This window comes from Typopeltis vanoorti, chromosome 2, assembly GCF_054136105.1.
Source record: "Typopeltis vanoorti isolate ZY-2024b chromosome 2, IOZ_Tvanoo_1.0, whole genome shotgun sequence".
NCBI classification, from domain to species: Eukaryota; Metazoa; Arthropoda; class Arachnida; order Uropygi; family Thelyphonidae; genus Typopeltis; species Typopeltis vanoorti.
Window position 1 is genome coordinate 167,948,159 of NC_143550.1, and position 22,851 is coordinate 167,971,009.

At 36.5% G+C, this 22,851-nt stretch overlaps 2 protein-coding genes across 2 annotated transcripts in view; both read left to right on the forward strand.

Moving 5' to 3' along the window:
- LOC150109628 (pfs47 receptor-like) overlaps window positions 1–22,851 on the forward strand; it is an 85,597-nt gene that overhangs the window by 26,014 nt on the left and 36,732 nt on the right. The gene's annotated exons all lie outside the window — the stretch shown is intronic.
- Window positions 10,835–13,459, forward strand: LOC150109630 (pfs47 receptor-like). Its single transcript, XM_090413856.1, has 3 exons — window positions 10,835–11,072; window positions 12,726–12,934; window positions 13,047–13,459. The coding sequence occupies exons 1-3, from the start codon at window positions 11,063–11,065 to the stop codon at window positions 13,296–13,298; spliced, it is 471 nt and encodes a 156-aa protein (XP_090269982.1). The 5' UTR covers window positions 10,835–11,062; the 3' UTR covers window positions 13,299–13,459.

Genomic DNA, 22,851 nt, shown 5'->3' on the forward strand with positions numbered 1-22,851 from the left:
AAAATGATAAAACTGATCTTTTGGGAACAAAATAACGACCTTATATACATTGCAATGTCAGAACTTAAAATACTAACAGCAAAACACTTATGTCACTCTGCAGCTATGCTAAAATATTTCGATGTAAACTACAGGACAGCCAGAAATACATACCGTATAACAAGACCTCAGACAACTAATTATATCACATATAAATATAAAAATCACTCGAAGCTTCTACATCCCAGACATGTTAAATGAACTACCTTTTGTATAGAGGAACCTTATAAACTACAATAGCCTGAAAAGAGCCTTAAGGATATACAATGAACAAGAAACAAGCACACTACACACCTTACAAACTTAATGAAACAATATATTCGTTCAGGCTTTCCAGTTCAGCGACACGTCATGACATTCCAAATTATGTGTGCATGTGAATGAATTTCTCAACCTACGGCTGTAGTGGATATCAAACTTCAGCCCACTTCCATCACAGTAATCTAAACAATAACTAACCAGTGTCATCCTCAGATAAGCTTAATAAAAAAGATTCGAAGACGCAAGCTGAGACATTACATTTCAACCGAGATCAACACAAAGAAAAATAACAAAAAATCCATTTATTACAACAGCACTTAAATATATTAAAGAAAATTTGTAAATATATACACTTTATTGTTATTGTATAAATTCTGTACTAAATGTAATATTATTCAACTGTAACTATAAATTACCAACTACAGTAACTATAATTTAATCAATACATTTAAAAAAAGGAAAATTTGATTTGTATAAATTTAATTGTTAAAAACAGAACAATATGTGTAGTAAACCCATAATATATAATCATAATTTTAATAATAAAAAAATTATTAATTTTTTAATAAAAATCTAATGTGAAAAAAACCCCCCATAATCTGCAGCACTTGTATGCAGCTGTATTGTATGCCCACACGTCATAGAACTGAGCCTGACAATGTGCCAAGAATAGTCCATTCATGCTGAAGGGGAGAAAGAAATAAAGGATGTACGAATTGATCCCCAACACGTGAAATCATGTGTGCTTTATACGTAAATTTTCCAACTGTTGCCCAAGCAAAATAGCTACCACTTTAAGAATTAGAATTTTCATAAAGACAAGCTAATTTTCCTCCCCTCCGCCCTTTCCAAGCTACGCCTCTGCTTAGAAGGGCAAAGGACGCTAGCAGCACTGTGTTTACCACAGTGTCATATTGCTAGTATTTGCTACGCTCGCAAGCATATGCGCGTCATAGTGAAATGCGAGATATTAGCGTAATGTGACACTGTCCGTGGCGCAGTTCCACTGCTGTTTATATGCAGTTTGCGCCAGTAGTAGAGTGTTCGTAGTGCTTATCGTGTTTACTCTGTCTCTTTAAATATTTGGACATTGCATTTAAAGGATTTAATTGTAATGTCCAAAAATTGTAAACCCATTCCTTTAATTACAGCTAAAGGAATGATTTTATTTTTAAGTGATTTTGAATTGTACCAAACGGTATAATATTATTGATAATAAACAATATTGTTTCATGTTTAATTTTTTTTTTTTTTTAAATTAGAAAATAATTTTGATATTTTATCCAAACACGTATTTCGAAAGTTGCAGCACCTCCAAGATTTCAAGCTAGGAGCAGCCACTGCGTAAAATAATAAACAATCATCCCACGAAGGCATTAATTACCCTAGTATCGGAGTGGATTCTCCTTCTTCTGACATGCAGAGAAGTGTCGAAGGGCTTCGTACCTGTGGGCGTACAGTATTTTGTAAAATAACATGTGGAATGTCGATCAAGATGATTATTGAATATATCCAAATATTTTTGAGATCAATAAAAATATTACAAATATCTCTGCAGTCAAAGACTGAGCGAGGGAGAGAATTGTAATTAAAAGGAAGCAGATCTGTTAGATAGATAAAATGGTTCGTTGATAACAGAGATCCCTTAGTACTGTTCATTACAGACTAATGGAGAATGAAAACACCACTTGTGAAACTAGATAGATAAGCATACTCCATAAATTTGATATACGTTTCGTTAATAGCATGTTCAATTAAAAAATTGCTGTATTATAAAATAAAATTTCATGGTGTTATCAGATTTGAACCCCAAATAAAAAGCAGGTATTTATCGGCAGCCGATAATCGGAATGTATTTGAGTGCTATCGGAAACATGAAAAATAGCAACCCAGAACATATTTTCGTAAATGGAGTCAGTCGATTTCTGCCATCGGCAAGTAGGATTTTTCCTCCGAAACACTCTTGTTATTTGTCTGTCATTCCCTCGCCTCTCTCTCTCTCTCTCGAAAAGCCTTGATTCATTGATAGCGTTCACTGACTATCAGTGCAGATGGAGACTGGCTGCCCTCCATTCTTCAAAAGTTAGTGATAAAGGAGCTCCGCCTACTTTTTATTTCTGTACAGTGAAATGCGATGTAGATTTATTAACATACTTTATTCACTAGCAAAAACAGAAATTGGAAAAAAAATGAAAAATAACAAAGTACTTTAGCTGAAGAGTAGTACAACTGTTAAGGAAAAGAGCCATTAGTCACGCATTTAACTGAACCATAATGGAGTGTCCTTTTTCCATGAGAAGAAACGTGAAAATCTTGAGAATATTTCTTAACAGAAAAACAAGTTAATTAGAGTAGTTTGCAGAATATTAGGATGTACAGAAATAATTTAAAAATTATAAGATCCGTTGCTGTAGTGGACACACAAATGAGAAGAAATCATTCTAAGTATTAACTGTGGTTAGTTGGAACATATAATAATAGTTTCGTCTCCATTTTTGTGTCCACCACAGTAACAGATCTTATTTGTTTTAATGAAATTAAGATGCCATTGCTGTACCTCTTAATCTTCGCAAAACCTATTCTTTTTTCTTCATTCACGATCTTTATTTTGAATAATATATCAAGTTTCTAGCTCTAAATGAAATTCTTACAATAAAAATGCCCCTTCATATGATTTTTGGGCAGTGCCATCTAATACTGACATTCTCAGAGGAATAAAGTCGTTTTCCCCCCGTAAATTTCTTTCCTTCAAACTTAAGGCGGGATACATAAAGGATAACCAATATTTCCAAAATAACCATGTTCCTAGTATACTGTAGAACAGTGCTTGATGAGGTCATAATCTTTTATACAATTGCTTGCTACCGTCTGAATTTCCACATTAAACTTTAAGCCAAAATAAACACAAACGCATTGCCATTATTGCTGTGACCTCACCAATGAACATTATCAATCCGATTGGGCATTTTTTGGATTAATCAAGAAATATGCAGAGATCTGTTCACTGCTCCACTTTTCAGCGATTATATCTTCATGATCTGCGATCCTGATGATATTCTTCTGGGTACATTCCAGCAATGTTCCCATTCATATGACTGTTTATAAATGAATATATTGAACATCTATTGCTGTCGTTTGCAATTGACGCCCAAGCAACCTGAGTTATGTCTTAATTACGGATGTTCTTCTGGTCGGTTTGTATGTCTTGCGTGATGAAAAACCTACGTTTCCAGAAGAACAAATCCTGCCTCCTCCTATGATACCGGGTAACTCACCTGAAATCAGCTGAAAGGCGTCCGCGCGGTTAGCCTAGTGGCTTTGCGCTTCGCAACCATGTCTGGGAAAGGAGTGTCATAGGTTCGTTTCCCGTCGACGAAGCGAGGAGCTTAAAGATCTTTCTCAGCCATAGCCAAGTTAGCAGGTCTTGGGCGTGTACAGCAGGGTTTTTCAACCAGTTTATCCTAGGGTTTTTCATCCCTCAAGCAGGCAAACCGGTCGAGTGAACACACACGGAATAGTGACCCAGCCATAGGCCTGATTCGTCAGCCTGTGCCGGTTCTGGAGCCCGGATAAAATTTGGTGGGCTAGATGGTGACGTACCCCCCCCCCCCCCGTGAAAAGGGGACTCACGGCTGCTGTACCATCACACGGTAAGGAAAGGAAAGCTGAAAGGCCCTTAATAAATGTTTCCAACTAAACAGCATCGTCGATAGCAATTGAGCTAGGAGGCTCCTTCATTAAATATCACAGTATTAAATAGACAACTCGCATTAATCGCTATCATTTCGTTCAAGAAGTTCTGGAAGCCATTGTAAGTTCCCCTTTGCACCTGGAAATACCAATCGATGCAACTGTTTGGCAATTCTCTACTTAGATTAGATTACACGGAGCTAGCAACAAGCAGAAACGTGGTGTCATTATCTCGAGATTGTTAAACACACTCTTGCAACAATCATGTGACAAGATTGACAGAGTTAGAAGTATGACAATGAGTTATCATCTAACAAGACAACCATCTGCAGTCACTGAATTAAAAAAAAAAACATTTTCGAAATAATCATGGATTATGTATTAGCCGAGGTTGTTTCATCCTCCTTGTGACTGACCAGCCAAAAGTAAAGTGTGCAATTGGAAAATTAGATATCGCTTAAAATTTGATTTAAAAGGTATAAACAAGTTGGAAAGCACTGTCAGTTAGCAGATGCGTTCGCAATATTACATCATCTGTCTTAATGACCGTTACCTCACAAATAAAGGGCAGAAAGACACAACATAGTGTGCAGAGTTATTTCAATTTATTTGGTCTGAACTGTTCACACCAAATACAGATCGTTAAGAGTTCAGATCAGAACATTGAATCCCATTTCGGGATCTTTAAGCAGTCATGCACTATTTGAATGTTCTTACTTGAATTCTCAACGATCTGCATTTGGTAAAGAAAGTGAAACAACTCTGCCTTATGTTATGTCTTTCTTACTTGGTAATTAGATTTTGGAAAATGACTAATAAACGCCGTCTTCTAAATACAAAATCAGAATTTACAGTGTGCCACAACGAATAGCTTAATAAGGCCTTTTTTCCACAGGTAAGCCCAATTACAGGATACCATCTCTTATCAAATTCCCATTTGTTTAATGTTCTGAAAATTCCAACCAGCGTTCTTTCTTTCTCGTTCCCTTTTAATCTTAAACAAAGTGCTATAGTTAACTTCTTCTAATTTTGTTGATCAATACTATTACTTCTATTATTTTGGCTCAAATAATAAACAGAGGAAACAGTTTCAATAATTATTTAATAAAATAATAGACACAGGAAACACAGTTTCTTAATCCGTCACTATCTCCCCCCCCCCTCACAACTTATAATCGAGGCTTTAAAACTCTTTGACGGTCTTCCATATGATAACGAAACGTTTTCTCTCAATTATCTTCATAACCAAAGAAAGAAGCCGTTGAGGTTAGATATGCAAGATGAATCCAAAAAGATTTTTATTTTTAAATCTCCACAGATGTGCTTTGTGTTTAGCGTACTTCATAAATAAAAAACTAAAAGAAATTCCATTTTTAAATATCACCGCTCGAGTTGGTACCAGGAGCAATACAGCGAATGGATTTTTGTAATATGCAACAGGAGAAGTTTCAGATTTACCAGAGTAATTAGGGCGCACTATTTTGATCTTCGGCAATAAATTTCATTCTCTAAGTCATAATAGGAAAAGAATCAACGATCTTCTAATGGTATTTGGCTTGCAGATACTGTCGTGTATCTTGCAACGATTGGTGAGGTATTTGTTTTTTGAAGAGTCTTTCTCCAACCAGTACGTTTTGTAGTTCGAATTCTGCTGTAAGTAGGGATTATGGTGAAAGGCTTTAGGTGGATAATCAAGACGAAAATCATCGCACGATGTGAGCCAAACCACATGTTATTAGGGGCCTGAAGTATCTTGAAATAATAGTTCCATATTTTATTTGTAAAGCAGAGTTGGTCGTTTTGATACAGTAAATTATTAAACCGGATCGAGGACATTATTAGTTAATAAGCTAAAACACTATTTTAGCTAATATTTCGCGTATTATCCCAATAAGTATGAAAGAAAGAAACGAATACTTTAAAAAAAATAAGTTGAAAGGCTACAAGGTATAACATGCTTAGCATTCACAGTGCATATAATGATGTTTTATTTTAAATTAATTAAATTGATTGCCTATTTTTTTTATATAAAAACATTTCCTTGAGTTAAGCTGCACCTGATAATTTTCTTAGCATTCTCAGATTTTCTTAATGTACACAAAAATGAAGACTCACTAATATGCAGTAACTGTTTTGACAAAATACCAAGTTTTCCAACCATAATTAGAACCATTAACATATATGATGAATAGGTTAGCTGATCGAGCACACAAGTATACGCAGTTGCTGTTCTCATCGCCCTCCTAAATACTACGGGACGCCACACTTTAAATTCACGTTTATTCTCCATTAGTCACACAAATAGTTGAGATGATTTCGTTATCTTAAACCTCTTATCACAAATACCCGTGATGATTTGATTATCTTTAATTTTTTTATTGTTCTGCTGTAACTCTGCATGCTGATTTCTAAAACTGTACTCATGGGTTTCGTTACCTAAGGCTATATTTAATTTCATATAAGTTTGTATTTTTTTTTGCACGTGATAGCATCCAAGGTGACATCTCAAAATTTTTCGCAAAAATCACTGCCTATCTTAAGAAAGAATGAGGAATCAAAGTTAAAGAAAATAATACTGCTAACAACATCTTTGACAAATTCAGTGGGCAAAACTCAATTCATTTCTTAAACTGAGCTTTGAAGTGTTTCCATCATAAAGTCAGAACTGCTAGTGAAAAACAACGAGGAAAGTACATCAAGACATCAACGAAATGGAGAGAACGTAAGAGTAAGGTGGGATATCAACGCGATGTCAGCTGGGGTTCCATGAAAATTCATCGAAAAAGCAGTTAATTGAAAGACAATAAACCGAAAAGGCAATTCATCGAATGAACAATTCGTCGAAAAAACAATTCACCGAAAATTTTAACTAAAATTTCATTAAATTGATCCAGCCAAAGCGGAATTGCCAATATCACTTCGAAACTTTTTTTCGAAAATGTTTTGATAAAAGGATCCATTTAGAACAAAAACTGAAACGTGCAGACAGCTTCTTGTACCCACAACTTCTGCTAATTCCGCTAAGTCAGAGAGTTATTGTAATACAATATTGTAAATAATATTGTAATAAATTGTAAGAGTTATTGAAATAACGTGTCGATTAATTTGGACAGGTTATTTCTTTGTCGTCCCGAATATAGCTGAACTGAAAACTGGAACGGTTCGACATTTTCTTGTAAAAGTTTCAAATAGCGAATCTGAGTAAAATTCATCCGATAATAATTGCTGTATTGAAGTCGCATATTACTACTAGAAACAATAATAATAATGAAGCCAGCGTAGGCTGGGCTTTTCCTCCCGGAAACAGGCAAATCAGTCCCATGAACAGACATGAAAGTTGTTTTGGATAAGAAAGACAATAAGAAACCATATTGTTCTTTAATTATTCCCTATTAAAGTAGCATTGTAATCTCCTTATTCACAGTTCAGGTTTTGTTCTAAATGGATCACTTTTATCATCACATTTTCGAAAAGTTCAAATTTTCGGTGAATTGGTTTTTCTATGAACTGTCTTTTCGATGAATTATCTTTCGATTAACTGTTTTTCGATGAACTCTCCGGATACTGTCAGAGCTGAAGGAACCAGTAGTAGTAAAAAGAAAGCAAACAATGCACTTTTCATACTAATCCCTGATTGGACAAAAAAAGTGAGGAGGGGATAGAACGAATACTCTTTTCACATTCAGTTCTCTTTTGTTTAGCGATCTTTTTATTCCACAAAGGGAACACACATAACACTCTTTCAGTCCTAATGTTTGAAAATTGATAGACGTCCCTTCATCGCTCTTAGACATCTAGACTAGAAATTACAGCAGTGTTCTATCATCATATATGCTGACTAAGTACTGGAACAGCACTATGCTTCAAACTTCATTGAAACGTAAAATATCCCGCATCTCAATAGCTTGTGGGACCTCTTTTTTTTCCCTAATTATACCTTCTGCTTTTCCGGATATGTTTTGTATCATTCTATAATAATATGAGTTAGATATTTCGAAGAGTTTTCTTTCATAACGAACTGTGTTCCGTTATTGGATCCACTGGTGTCATCACACCATAAATTCAATTTTGTCTTAAAGGTGCCGCATTGGATTAAGACATTGGCTTTATACAGGGGAATCACATTTATCCTCATCTGTTTGATTAGTAATAAATGATCGGCACGTGTCGTAATAGCACTTGCGATGATGTCGTACTATAGGTCCTTAAAACTGCCGCAATGAAGGAAGCATGAATTTACCAATAAATGCTACATATCTGTCGGTATTAATCCTACCAGTCATTCCAGGTAAAAGTCAGCGCCCTTACCTAGGAAATAACTCCAAACCACCATTAGGCCTCAACCACAAATTATCACACTTGGTATGATGCAATCTGCCCTAAGAGCGTTCTCCAGTCATGGGAAGCGGATGTAAAGTGATTCGATGCTCCCTATCAGAGACTGTCAACGTTCAGAGGAAAAGTCACGATGTGCTTTTCACCAATGTAGTATGCATTGTTGATTGCCATATGTACAGATGCCCTCCTCCTTCTATAGAAACCGAAGATAAATGGTTTCCGAATCTGACTGCAATGATTTCCATATCGCTTTTCCGATCAATCTTTAGTTCGCTGATGTTAGATTCTTGCGTATTCCTGCACATTCTCTGTCGGTTTGTTAATTTCACATTCTAACCGCTGATAAGTTTGTCTTCAACTGCATTTTACGTGACGCAGTCTTTTACCATAGTCACAAACTCACAGTCCACTAATATGCATCGTATGAAATACTGCTTTCGAATCCTTAAGTTCTTCAGACGTCCTATTAAAATTAAACAACAGTGACATGTAGAGAATACTGTTTATCTAGTTTAGAATGTTTGTTCTAATACGAGGTGGAGAGTTCCGATTCTGTTGCTTGTTATGCTCAGTGACATGTTACGCCTAAGTAACTTTGCATCTTTGAAACATGGTTCAATCCTCTGTTACTCTGGTCAGTTGGCCTGATTAAAGATGTATTTTCTTGCCAATTTGCCTCCTTTGTGGAATGAAAACGCGTTTCCGGAGAGAAACCTGCACATAAGACCGCCTAATTCACCTTCCACTGAAAACCTCCAATAAAGGTTCTTCGTGCTTCCCAGGCGGGATTTGAGCCCAGGGTCATTCCAACAAAGGGTATAATCGAAACTCACGGTACTACGAAAGCTGCAAGTTTGTCTTTAGTTGCTTTCACGTGACGCAGTGTCTTTTATCATAGTTATCTCTATGGGTAGATGAATAGGTGCCTCTGGGACTATGTGGAAATGGCGTTCGAATTATACTTAGCGTAGGCCTTTCTTTGATTGGTTCCCAAATTGTCGATCTCTAGCATGGGCAAGTAGTTTTTTTTTTATTCCGGAAACTGGGTTTTAACTCTGTATATAAAGAAAATCGAGCATAGAACTCACGCTATTACAGACAGTAACACGATTATAAGGGTTCAGGATTTAGGACCACGAGATGGCGAGCTACCTGCCCTAATCTCTCTTTGATTCATTGATAATTTGTACTCACTCTCAGCAAATTCTTGAAGAATGGAGACTGGCTGCCTACTAATCTTCAAAACTTTAGGACCAAATGAGCTTCACCCTTCGGTGAATAAAAAAGGCTTTACAGGATTTATTTTATTTTAAAAATGAAAATGATATTTTTATGTATCTATATCTATAAGCTTCTTAAACTTTATCCACTAGCGACCCCTTTTCTCCCGAGAAATTTAGTTAGTAGAAATTATATAGGTATATAAAATCAAACATTTGTAACAAACATTTACTGATAACAAATTATAAAGAATTGTTTAAATTTATTTGTAAACAATTCTTTGGTATACATATAATTTAATACTTATATAAAGAATTACAACACAGTAATCTCGAATCTGAGCCCAGGTGTTTCTGGCAGCTTACGTTGGCGTTGCTTGCCATGACGGCATGTGCAGTGAAAAGTACTCATGTTGTGTGTGTTCAGAACCAATTCTACAGTGAAGTGCTCGATGCAACACGGGCAAGCGCTCCATTCAGAACCAATTCTACAATGAAGTGGGGCAATGCAACACGGGCAAGCGCTCCGAAAACACCTCTGATTCATTACGCGTTGATTTTGAATTACTTTTTAGTTGCTGCGCATTCAGAAACCTTTCACTGTTGCCAAATTTTTCGTGACCGCCATATTCGGTTACGCGATCCCATTTGGGGTCGTGACCCATAGTTTAAGAAGCTCTGTTCTAGGCAAGTATTTAAGAATGCTGTTGGTGAGTAAGCGTCAACAGTGTTGATCACAAAAACAAACAATAGAGCTGGCTGGTTTTTCAAAAAGTTGAGATATCCCAGTTGTTTAATCAGTAGAAAAATAACCCTACTGCTACATAAGATTCGTAACTGTGAACCTAAGACAGTGTATTAGAAACGAGATCGTTGTTGTCTGAGAAGGCTTCCACGGACAAACAGAAATTCCTGTATGTGCCGTAAACTGAACCGAAGCATTTAATGAAGACTGTTCTAGACCCATATCTCACCAGATTATGCACAGGGAATTGAAAAGGATTGGCATTGGCAGTCGCATGTCTATACGGAACCACTGATTTTTGAGAAGTTTCAATGTCAGTGGCCGGTATGTATACTTTTAAAAATGAAATATTGAAAAAGCGATTTGTATCGTTCTCGCGTTGAATTCCCAGGAAACACAAACATCATAAATCATTGGAAATTCCTTAGTTTTACGAGTCTGAGTTATCTTACGAGTGTCATTATTGCATTCACTTAGAAACCATCGTAAATTTCCCTTTGAACCAGGAACAACCCTTTTAGCAATTCTCTACACAGATTAGATTACAGGAGCTCGCAACAAGCGACAACTCGGTTTTTCATTATCTGGAAGTTGTTGAACAAACACTCGTGCAACAATCATGTGACAAAATTACCAGCGAGAAGTATGTCAGTGTGTTGTCATCGTGCAAAAGGACTATATGAAGTCACTTAATTTAAAAAACAAAATGTAAACAATTTGCATTTAGAGACGATATTCAAGTGTGAGAACAACTTCGATTATTTTGATAATGTCTCGAAGTAAGTATTAGAAATCAGTTATTAATTGAATTGGAGCAAAATATTAAATCAGCAATTGTTGCATTTTTATGGATATCTTAATTAAGAAATGACCTTAATCTGTAATATGTATAAGTTCAAAACTGATTTAGAATTTATTTAAACGTGTTATTAAAATCTATTTTTTAAAAATTCAAATGATGTATATCCCTAAATAGTCATAATAATATGGATCTGATACTAATGGATCTAATAATGTCATACCGATTACACTTTTGTAGAAATATCACGGTCAAATGTGTCATAATGTTCCTTATCACCCTTCATTAAGATTTTTTGAAAGAGTGTCTGAAAAGGGAGAAACAGAACAAACAAAACTCGTGTGCAGCAATTGACCGAAGAATTTAATGAAGGCTGTTCACGGCCCATATCTCACCGGCTATTGAAAAATTGAAGAGGATCGGTACTGGCAGTCACATACTTATACGTAAAATAAAAGTTGATAATTCAGTGGCCGGAGTCTTGTGTACAAACGTCTCATGTGTACAATCTGTCTTGCAATCTTCATAGACAAACATTAACAATAACATCGGTTGTAATGAAGAGTTCTGTGACTTTTCACCTGTCACTGTTATAGGATGTCACCTTTGTAACAAAGCAGTTCAGGAAATTTCTGCTCTGCTGCTTCCCCAATCAACTGTAAGTGAAGTTATTGGAAGTGGAAACGCCTAGATGCATAACAGCACAATCGTGATCGGGTAGGCCACATAAAATCTCAAAGCAGGACTAGCGACCGCTGAAGCGCGTGGCGCGAAAATATTGCATTTGCTTGGTTCAGACACTTGCTATAGAGTTTCAAAATACCTTTCTGAGCAATGGAAGCACCACAACTGTTCGTTGGAATCTGAGGAACATGGATTTCCATGGCCGTGTAGCTGCACACAAACCTAACATCAGCAAGGGCAATACCAAGCGTCAGGTGGGGTGGTTTAAAGCTCGTGGCTTTTGGATTCTAAATCTTGACCTGATGAACTCGAGTGGCCTGCACAGAGTCCTGATCTCAACCCCACTGAGCATCTATGGGAGGAACTGGAACAGCAACGTACCAAAATCTTCTAGGAAAGCTTTCCTAGAAAATTAAAGGCTGTTACACAACAAAAAGTGGAACAACTCCATATTAATGACTTTCGTATTAGAGTGAGAGTTGGGAAAAGCAGGTGTCAAGATATTTTTAATCAGGTAGTGTATATGATACTTGTATCTGTTTTACACTTTTGGAATGACAAACGTCCACGCTGTTAAAGATTTCTTTAAATAGTTTATTATTATTATTTTGAAATACAAAGCTAAGAAATTCCGGACGCCATACAGTCGTGTTCAAAATAAGATTTTACAAATCTCCATGCCTTACGAAGGATTTGAACCCACACCTTTGCGGTAAACAAGCAGCTGGGCTTATTTGTGCTTATGACTGCCTTATGAGAGGATATATTAGATGTACGTTTGAATGTACAGTGATTTCTTACCGACTTTGATACTTGGAACTATTTAAACAATGCGAGTTTTACAATGACACTTTTCATCAAGTGGAATCATTTCCACATTTTGCAAATATTATAAATTCTAAACATATCCGATAATTTTTATTCTGATATTGGGCTTGGTATATTACAGAGAGCTACAGTTCAGCAGGAGTGTGGAAATGTGCGACGGGCAACAACATTCCTCAGGATGCCGTCGAAGTTGGACACGATGGAGGGAAGAAAGTTTATGTCGGAAGGCGAAATCATGACGGAAACTTGTTACCTGGAAGAGTGGTCCCTAATGATAGATTCTGCTACGTGTCCATAGACGGAGTCGAATACAAATACCATATTTACGAGGTCAGTCTCCCTCCATCTCTCTCTCTCTCTCTTGAGATTTTTAATTTTAAAGACGCTATCTTGTATCATCCGTCTTTTGTTCATTTATTCTTTCTTTCTTTCTTTCTTTCAGGTACTTTGTCTGACCGAGAAGAGTGATCTTGCGTGGGAACCAGGATCGGTCACCCGTCTGCCTACTGGTGCAATCCAAGGAGGGAAAACTGCTCAAGGGGATCCTCTGTATATTGGTCGAGTGCAAATGAACGATTCCTGGGTTTGCGGAAAGGTACAGAGAAGAGACGGCTATCTCTATGTTCCTTATAATGGTTGCGAATACCGACATTCAGAATATGAAGTTCTCGTTTGCGCAACTGTGAATTTTTAAACTTTTGTTATGAACAATGAATGAAAACAGACATCTTGGTAGAAAATGAACGTGATATCTATTCGTGATATTTATAATTTATTCAGTCGATGTACACAAAAGCCACTATGCTTGACAGTGTTGTTTCCAAGGCGACTTATGTAATAAATTTTTATAATTTATTGACTATTTTTTAAATTACAAAAATGGCTGATTGAAGGGTAAGTAAGGCTGATTTGAAGGGTAAGAACACAGCACAAAATTTCAGGGGATACAAAACCTTTGTCCCCCTTAAATAAATTAGTTATAATATAACTTTATAGCTCAATAAATCTAATTTATGTAAAAAAAGGGTTAAAAAGAAAAACTTAAAAAAAAGCAAACGTAAGCTTTTTAATTTCTTATAACTTTCAAAGTTAAGGCGATGATTTGGCTTTGTGCTAAGCCATTTAAAACATTAAAACTGTTTCGTTATCATTCTGAGGAAACTTAAAAGAATAGTTATAATACCGACAAAGCCAATAGTGTCAAAATGCTTGTCTGAACACCATAATTTAAATATACACCTTGAGAATGACAATCACATCTCAGCTGTAGTGCTCCAGTAAGGCATGATTGCCTTTCTCGAAATACCTGACATGTGAATTTAAAATATGCCGTTTAGACAATCAAGCATTTTGACATCATCTTTGCTGTTACTAAAAACTATTTCTTCCGTTTTACTAAAATCTGTTATTAGAATTCCAGCGAGCCTCCGTAGCTAACTTAGTGTGAACAAAAGTCAGGATTTTTTTTGTCCCCAAACCAGGAAAACCGACAAGGAGAATGCACCACAATTTATAGACAAAAATTACATTACAGCTAATGGTGCTGTAACTAACGTGTGGTCTTGACGACCATTATATCACCATACGCTAAATAAATAAATAAGAGTTCCTTCTTGTCGAAAAATTATAAGATATCTATCGGAGATAATGCTTTCTTTCCAGAAAGAGAGAGAGAGAGAGAGAGAGAGAGAGAAGAAATTCGATTAGAGAACAATAGAGAGGAATGCCGCTATTATTATTATTATTGATGTTGTTGTTGGATCCCCAAGGAGGACTCATAGAGGGAGGCCATACATCACACACATCCAACTGTCATAACCTCTTAAACTCATTCACACTAGATGCACTCACCACTTCAGGAGACCAACTCTTTCATGTGACAGAAAAATCTATCTTTCGAGTTGTATTGACAATTTTTGCAATGTGACCTGAACTTAGTTTCCTATCAGCTATAAATACAAGATCCCTAGCTTCATCAATTTTTCGTCACATCATCATCATCATCATGCGTATCAAAGATTTAGGACTAGCATGGCCTGTTCCGGCCTTAGAATCATCGTTGAATCGTTTAAGAGGACGTCCTGGTTTTCTTTTTCCTAATGACTTCTACTTTAAGGCTTTTTTGGTAATCTTTCTGTTTTCATTCTTTGAACGTGTTCCATCCATTTATGTTTATATTTTTTAATTTTTTCTATTACTGGTTCTTGGTTTAATTCTTTCATAATTTCTTCATTTCTTTTGTGATCAAATAGGGTATACTTTGCAGTTTTTCTCATAAACTTCATTTCTGCTGTTGTTAATCTTTGTTTGTCTTTTTGTTTTATTGTCCCGATTTCGCTTCCATACATTAAGACTGGTAGGGCTAATGTATTGTATACTTTTAGTCAGATTTGTTTTTGAACTAGGTTTGGTTTAAATATAGAGTTAATTACACCTGTTATTATTAAATAGTTTGCAATTTTTACGTTTATGTCTTTTTCATTTTCATATGTGATTATACATCCTAGGTAGTTAAATGAATTCACCTGTTCTAAGATCTTATTACCTATTACTATTTTAGTTCATTACCTATTACTATTTTAGTTCTTGCTGGATCTTGTCCTTTAAAGGCCATCGTTTTTGATTTTTCTGTTGATATTATCATACCATAATCATTTTTCATACCATATTTATTAATTAATCATACCATGCCATTTTTCGTCACATAATCCCACCAGTATAATATGCAAATGGAGATCTCATTACACCAAAGCGTTTAACTTTGCACTTATCAACATTCAATTGATAGCCAATATCAGCTGCCCATTGCTTCAGCTTATTCAAATCATTCTGTAAGCACTGCATATCAGTAACATCCCTGATCACCCTGCCTTACTATCTTCGTATCATCAGCAAACAATTGAATATGTCCTGTTTATATTCTTCCTAAAGTCATTTTGAACAATGGTCCAAGAACTGATCCATGGTGATACACCACTGTCACCTTAAATCTGGTAGATTTACACTCACCATATACCACTTTCTGGTACCTGTCCTCCAGCCACTTACTTATCCAATTCAACAGTTTATATTTCAATCCATCCACTATTCTCCAGGTTATGCAACAGCCTTTCATGTAGTAGCCTTTCAAGTATCTTATATGAGCAAATTGCTGACGAATGATCTTCATTTGGTAAATCCATGTTTTCCTTGCAAAGTACACCTTCTTTTTAAACCCATTTTTGTATGCGGGTGAGTACCCATTTCTCTAAAATATTCACCACCACCCCAGCGATGTTGATAGGACGATAGTAGACACATCACTCTTTGCACCACCCTTGTGCAATAAGATTATCATACATTCTTTCTATTCCTATGGGATCTTTCTTGAACTAAAATAGAAGAAGCGATTTTTAGCCAACAGTAATATGGTTTTATTAAGCGCACGCATTTCCTATAGAAATCCCGTAAGAGCCCTCATGCAGTTCACACTATTCATTCTCTCTTAAAAAAAAAAAAAAAAAAAAGTAAATACATCCACTTTTAAATGTCTTTATCTCCCATAACTGTCTCACTCCCCAGCACACACACACACACACACGAAAATGTGGAATAAAAATTTAATTGCAAATACGCTCCAAACTAAACTGTTGAGGTTACACCTTAGCTAATTGTTCAACCACTCAAGGTTTGTGCGCATGCGTCATATGCCATTCTCAAATTGGAAGGTGTCGAGGTGGCGCTTGCATCATAGAGTAGAGTGATTTATGGTAAACAAAATACTCCGAAAGTGTTCGAACATATGCCCCAAGAAATGAGTGACATTAGGATTTATGTCAAACCAAACATAAAACTCATTGTAATCCTTCAAAAAAATTTCTTCTGTGGAAACCTTATAAAAGTTCAGACAAGCGCTTTGAACTAATATTATTAAACATTTATTGTTATTATTTTATTTTTCAAAAAGGATTGAGTTTACCCATTTCATATGAAGATGGAGAGAGGGGGGTGGGGGGGGCTCATCCCCAAAACAAGCAAATCGGCCAGAAGAACCCATGCGACAAACAGCCATAATCTCAAACACAGTGAAATTTGTTCTTTAGGATTTCTTTTAAAATCAGTCGCAATATTTCATTGTGATTTTAATCGGCCTGCGCTATTGGCAAAACAAATGCAATTATATGAATCAAAGTCAAAAACAACTTCAGATTCAGTTGTTGTAATAATGAATATTGTTTTACAAGAATTATTTATTGATTAAGAAACGTATCTTTTTTACGTATATTACACGCATTGGTGTTTATGTTTTAAAATGCATTTATAATTTAAATTTATGTTAATTTAATTAGCAAATAAAACATTTAAATCATAGTCTATTATTCGTATTTTAAGGACGCTCCAATCCACTTTTGATGCCTGCTAGAAATTTAAAGCAAAAATAATCGACGATGAACATTTAGTACCACTTTAGTAATTGCAACCTGTAGTAATCTGATCTGTTTTTATCGCGAGTCGACTACAGTTACATCAGACATCGCCTTGCTTAGGGTTCATGGCAGGTCAATTAGTCAGCAAGATTGTTTATTTTCGCTTGTCACTTTTGAAGTTAGTGAAATGTCTTAAGAGCGTGTACGTTTACGTGATGTGTGTGTGTAAAAGTGTAAAAGGAAATACGAATATCCATCGTGACCTTTACGAAGACTCTAAACAAGCAGAATGCAACAAATTGTAGCAAAAGAATTTGAAATTAGCAAATAAGATGAAACTTTAAGTAAAAAAATGAGTGTGATTCATTAATATTTTAAAATGTATTATGATCGTTCAATTTCATCTCAAGTTTATTCTTCTTCTTCTTCTTCTTATTATTATTAAATGGTTATCTCCATGGAGTCCAAGACTTATGGCAAGGAGACCCACTAAGCAATTTATAATACACCCTCTGTCCAAAAAGAAACCGAACGTTTCGAAAATAGAAGAAACCAGTGGCGCCACCTATTGTATCTTTTGTTATCGAAAGCGTCAACCTTCATTAGCGTTGTGTCAACTGTTTATGACATTTGTTTCATTAGAAGCCGAGTTATAGTGACAAGAGTGACAGTGTGTTTTGATGGACAGTCGCAAAATGAGTTTCAAACAGAGAGCTGCGATTGACTTTTGTGTTAAACTTGGTAAAAGTTTTACCGAAACGCATCAAATGCTTCAAAAAGCATACGATGGTGAATGCTTATCCCGTACTCAAGTTTACGAGTGGTTTAAGCGATTTCAAAGTGGTCGTGAGACGCTTCAGGACGGCGAAAAGCAGGGCCGTCCAAAAACTGGACTGAGCGAAGTTAACATCCAAAAAGTGCGTGATTTCATCAAAGAAATCCCGAAATCGTCCGTGAGATTGAAGATGAATTGAGGATTCCAAAATGAACTGTGCGCAAAATTTTTACCGAGAGTTTGGGCCTTCGTAAATTGAATTCGCGATTTGTTCCCCACAAGTTGACCGACGACCAAAAATGTGTCGAATGCAAGGACGTCATTAAAACCGTTCGTAAGGACTCAAACTTCCTTGAAACGATCGTTACTGGTGACGAAGCGTGGTGTTTTGAGTATGAGCCCGAAACAAAGCGCCAGAGTGCTGAGTGGGGACTACCAGAAGAGGGGCATCCGAAGAAAAGCCTCTTGGAGAAGTCAGAAGTAAAGACAATGCTGATTTGTTTCTACGATTGCAAGGGCATTATCCACAAAGGATTCCCCTGGATCTCCTGGCCAAACGGTGAATGGTGAGTTTTATCTCGAAGTTTTGAAGCGACTGGTAGCGAGAATTTGTCGCTTACGGCATGAATATCGTGACGACCGACCTTTCGCCCAAACACACTATCACTCTTGGCACTATAACTCGGCTTCTAATGAAACAAATGTCATAAACAGTTGACACAACACTAATGAAGTTTGTCGCTTTCGACAACAAAAAGTTACAACAGGTGGCGCCACTAGTTTATTCTATTTTCGGAAAGTTCGGTTTTGTTTTGGGCAGAGGGTGTGTATACTCATACCTCTCATATCCCACCCGCTGAGGGAGGTCCGAACTACCATTCACTCAATACTTATCCTATATCACCTTACGAACACCGCTTTTTTCTCAATTTTCAAAGACGACCTCTAGTTCCTTCCCTTACTGCCATATTTTCCCTACATCCATTCCATAGAAACTTTTTAGCATCTTATATGTTTTTATGATATCTTCGGTCCACTAGCCAGATTTTTTATAACCCACAAATCTTCAGCCTATCCTCATTTGAAGCATTACACAGACCATCTCGGTGTGTGTAATGCTTCAAATGAGGATAGGTATGCTTTCAAACTTAAAACCATCTTGGTCAGCTGCCTTTGAATCCTCTCTACCCCTTTCGCATCACCAAAACAACCTGGAAACCAAACTGGGCACTGTAATCAAGGTGTGGACGTACCAAAGACTTACAGAGAAGAAAAATGCCTTATTTGTCCCTACTACTCAGCGTGTTTTGAAGCATCCAAGTTTGTTTTCTCTATTTTTGCAATATGGCTTCTAAATTTCAGTTCCCTGTCAATCACGATCCTCAGATTCCTCACTCATAATTTTCGATTTCAGTTTATATAACATATAAATATGGTCTGATTTTAAGACGCTAGGTTTGGACCGACGAATTGAATAAAATAAATATGTAAGCAGTACTTACCATGCTTGATCATGTGGGAAACTTTTCCTACATTCTAGAATAGTGGACTATCAAGTGTGGATCAAAGGCCATACGATCGTTTAAGAGAAGGAAATGCGAGAGACAGAGTGAAAGAGCGAGGCGAACATCTAGGGCTAACAATAAATTATTGTGTGAAGATGAGAATCACTTCCGTTTACTCAAAAATCGAAAATCCAGAGATTAACCGATTTTTTGACGAAAGTAGATCCGCCCCCCCCCCCCCGAGAAATTCATGTTGATATTCAAAAATATCAAACCGAAATTATGCCATTCAATGCAGTAATACAGGGTGTCCCAAAATTCACGCAAGATTTAAATTTAGCGCCATTTGTGCAGTAAAGTGTTGCCAACGAGAAAAAAAAGACAGCGTGATAGCTGACAGTTCAGGGTTATTAAAAATGGAGCGCTACACGAAAGAACAACGCATTTTCATTGTTGAGCAATATTTTAAAAATAATGAAGGTTTGGCAGCTACAGTTCTCAATTTTCGTACAAAATATGGTCGGAATAGTGATTTAACTTCATCAACTGTGAAAAGATTAATTAAAAAAATCAAGGAAACTGGAACAATTAGTGATCTTATGCACTCTGGCTGTCCTTCAACAAGTCGTTCAACAGAAAACATCGAAGCAGTTCGTGAGAGTGTTGCTGAGAGTCCAGGAACATCAATTCAGCACCGTGGTCTTGAATTGGGCATTTCGAGAAGCTCTCTACAGCGTATTCTCACGAAAGATTTGCATCTTTATGCTTACAAAATTCAATTGACTCAAGAACTGAAGTCTACTGACCACACACAGCGAAGAGAGTTCGTTGAATGGATTATGGAACAACAACAAGTGGATGCTTATTTTTCGAACAAAATCATCTTCAGCGATGAGGCTCATTTTTATCTTGATGGCTTCGTTAATCGACAAAATTGTCGCATTTGGGGTTCAGAAAAATCCACGAGTGATAGTTCAGAAACAAATGCATCCGCAATGTGTCACTGTTTGGTGCGGATTTTGGACTGGAGGCATCATCGGTCCATTTTTCTTCGAAAATGCGGCTGGTAAGGCAATAACAGTTGATGGTGCTCGCTATCGCGACATCATAATCCAGTTTTTTGTGCCTAAATTGCAAGATATGGATGTGGACGACATGTGGTTTCAACAAAGCGGTGCCAAATGCCATACAGCCCGAGAAACAATTCAATTATTGCATGAGTCATTTCCTGGTCGTGTAATTTCCCGTTTTGGTGATCAGAATTGCCCCCCTCAGATCATGTGACTTAACGCCGTTGGACTTTTTTCTTTGGGGTTTTTTGAAGTCTAAGGTTTATGCCAACAAGCCCACGACCACCCACGCCTTGAAGGAGGAAATTGAGCGCTGTATCAACGAAATTCATCCACATTTATGCAAAACGGTCATGAAAATTTTCGACAAAAGAGTGCGTATGTGCCAGCAAAGCCGTGGAGGCCATTTACCCGATACGCTATTCCATGCATAACCCTATACTGTATACTTTATGAATCAATAAGAAATTACAATTTTTAATTAAAAACCTGTGTTTTCTATCAAAATTACTTCTTGCGTGAATTTTGGGACACCCTATATTAGTTAGGATTAAGAACACGAGTTAATGGCTTTTGTCTAAGGACACCGGCTTAAAAGCGCTACTTGTCCGACGATGACGAACGTACAGATCTACTGCAGATCGAATTCCAAAAGTTATGGATGTCTACACTACCTACCGCCTTGTTTTTATTATGTAGGAAATAAAAAGGTAAAGAGGCGTTTATTTATTTTCATTACTCAGTTAGTAAAATAAACGACTTTGTCAATGATTTTTTTTTTCGCACTTAGAACGTAACATAAATGCGTATTGCTTTAATTAATTCCGCCGATGGAGATGGCGCTGCATTTCTCCGTCTCTGAAAATTAAAATTCAGTAGTAATTTATAGTTAATCACAAAAGTAGTTGTTAAAATAAAAAAAATCAAAACTTGCTTCATTAAAATGTGTATAAAAGATATTAAATATGCTAAAGTGATTCTTTAATTAAAAAAAAAGGGAACTACCACAGTTGTTTTATGTATCTTGATAAGGAAAAAAAGCGGTAAAAACATAATCGAAATTTGTAACATTGTAATCTGGCAGTTTAGCATAGAAAAACAAAACAAAATATTAAATTTTATTTTCTCGTCCCCTTTTTGGAGCCTCCGCATCTCAGGCTGTATCGACGATCCCCTTTAGTTGGTCTACAACGCAAAGAACCTTTATAAGGAGTTTCCAACAAAAGGTGGAGTTACACAAACTCGTACGAAGGTGAAAAGAGTTTTTCATATGGAAACTGCGGCGGATTTTCTAAGTGTGTACGCGCACACACTTAGCCCATAGGAACATGACTAACTTCTCTTCCTTACCAACAAAATTAACGTTTCGGAAGACAAGGAGTTTTGACCATTGATGGACCTTAAAGCCATAAAGGAACGCAAATATATTTAGGATAATTATAATGATAGATTCTCGCTCGCCGTCCAGACAATGAGCATCATGATCATTCTAATCATCTTCATTAGTGATTCTTTTATTTTTATTTTATTGTTGAGCCCATACACGAGATGTTGTTTGATCAACCTATAGTGCATTAGTACCGTGTACGTGGATTTTAGCAACCTTTCAAAATGTTTTAGATTTCGTAACTATAATTTTAGCATAAGGTGCTTAGCCTATGCTTATAAATATATGCAAATTGTGTGTATTCTCCTGGTGAGTTTGTCTGATTGCAGTGTGAAAATCCAGAGTTTCTGGGAGAGAAAATCCTGCGAACTGTGCATGAAAGTGGCTAACTCGCCTTCAGTTGAAAAGCTCCGACAAGGACTGTTCGATTCTTAGACAGGATTCGAACATGGCCTTTCCAACCGAAAAGCATCGTTCATAGGTACCCTGATCGGCGAACTATTGGGAAGAAATGTAAACTACGAAGGAACGCAATTTTGTTCGTCAACCTATTTTCAGTAGGAGAAATAACTTTCAAGTATATAACCTGTCTGATGTGTAGGATGAGAATAATACCAATTCTAAATACTGTAACTCATTCATAACGCTGCATGTGCACATCAAATTGTATCAAACCACAAATAAATCTGAAGAATATTACAGGAATAAAAATCCTTGGAGAGTGAGAGAGACTGTTCCAATGGAATGAAGAAGGAAGTGGATGAGAAGCTGGATTGGTAAGTTTCAAGTGAGTAGTTTACATGCGAATGTTGATGTTCCATCTGCTCGTGGCTTTATATGTTTAGAGGAATGTGGAGGAATGGTAGGAATCGGTTCGGTACATGCAATGTCTGTGAAAATATTTATGAGAAGGGATATGGAAGAAATACAGATACAGTGTCATTGAGAAAGTGAAGACGTTTGTGAGTGAAGGTCCATCTATCGATTGTAATACCCTCTTCTAAAAGAACCAAGCTTTTTAGGGATGTTATTGATATATGACCCAAATATAAGAATCCACATTCATCACTCAATTCTAATTCTAGACGGATTTCGGTCTTGCAT

Bases quoted from the DNA above. Each gene is read 5' to 3' on its own strand.
- LOC150109630 (XM_090413856.1), top strand. The intron at 12,935-13,046 runs GTCAGTCTCCCT...TCTTTCTTTCAG, and splicing joins ACAAATACCATATTTACGAG to GTACTTTGTCTGACCGAGAA.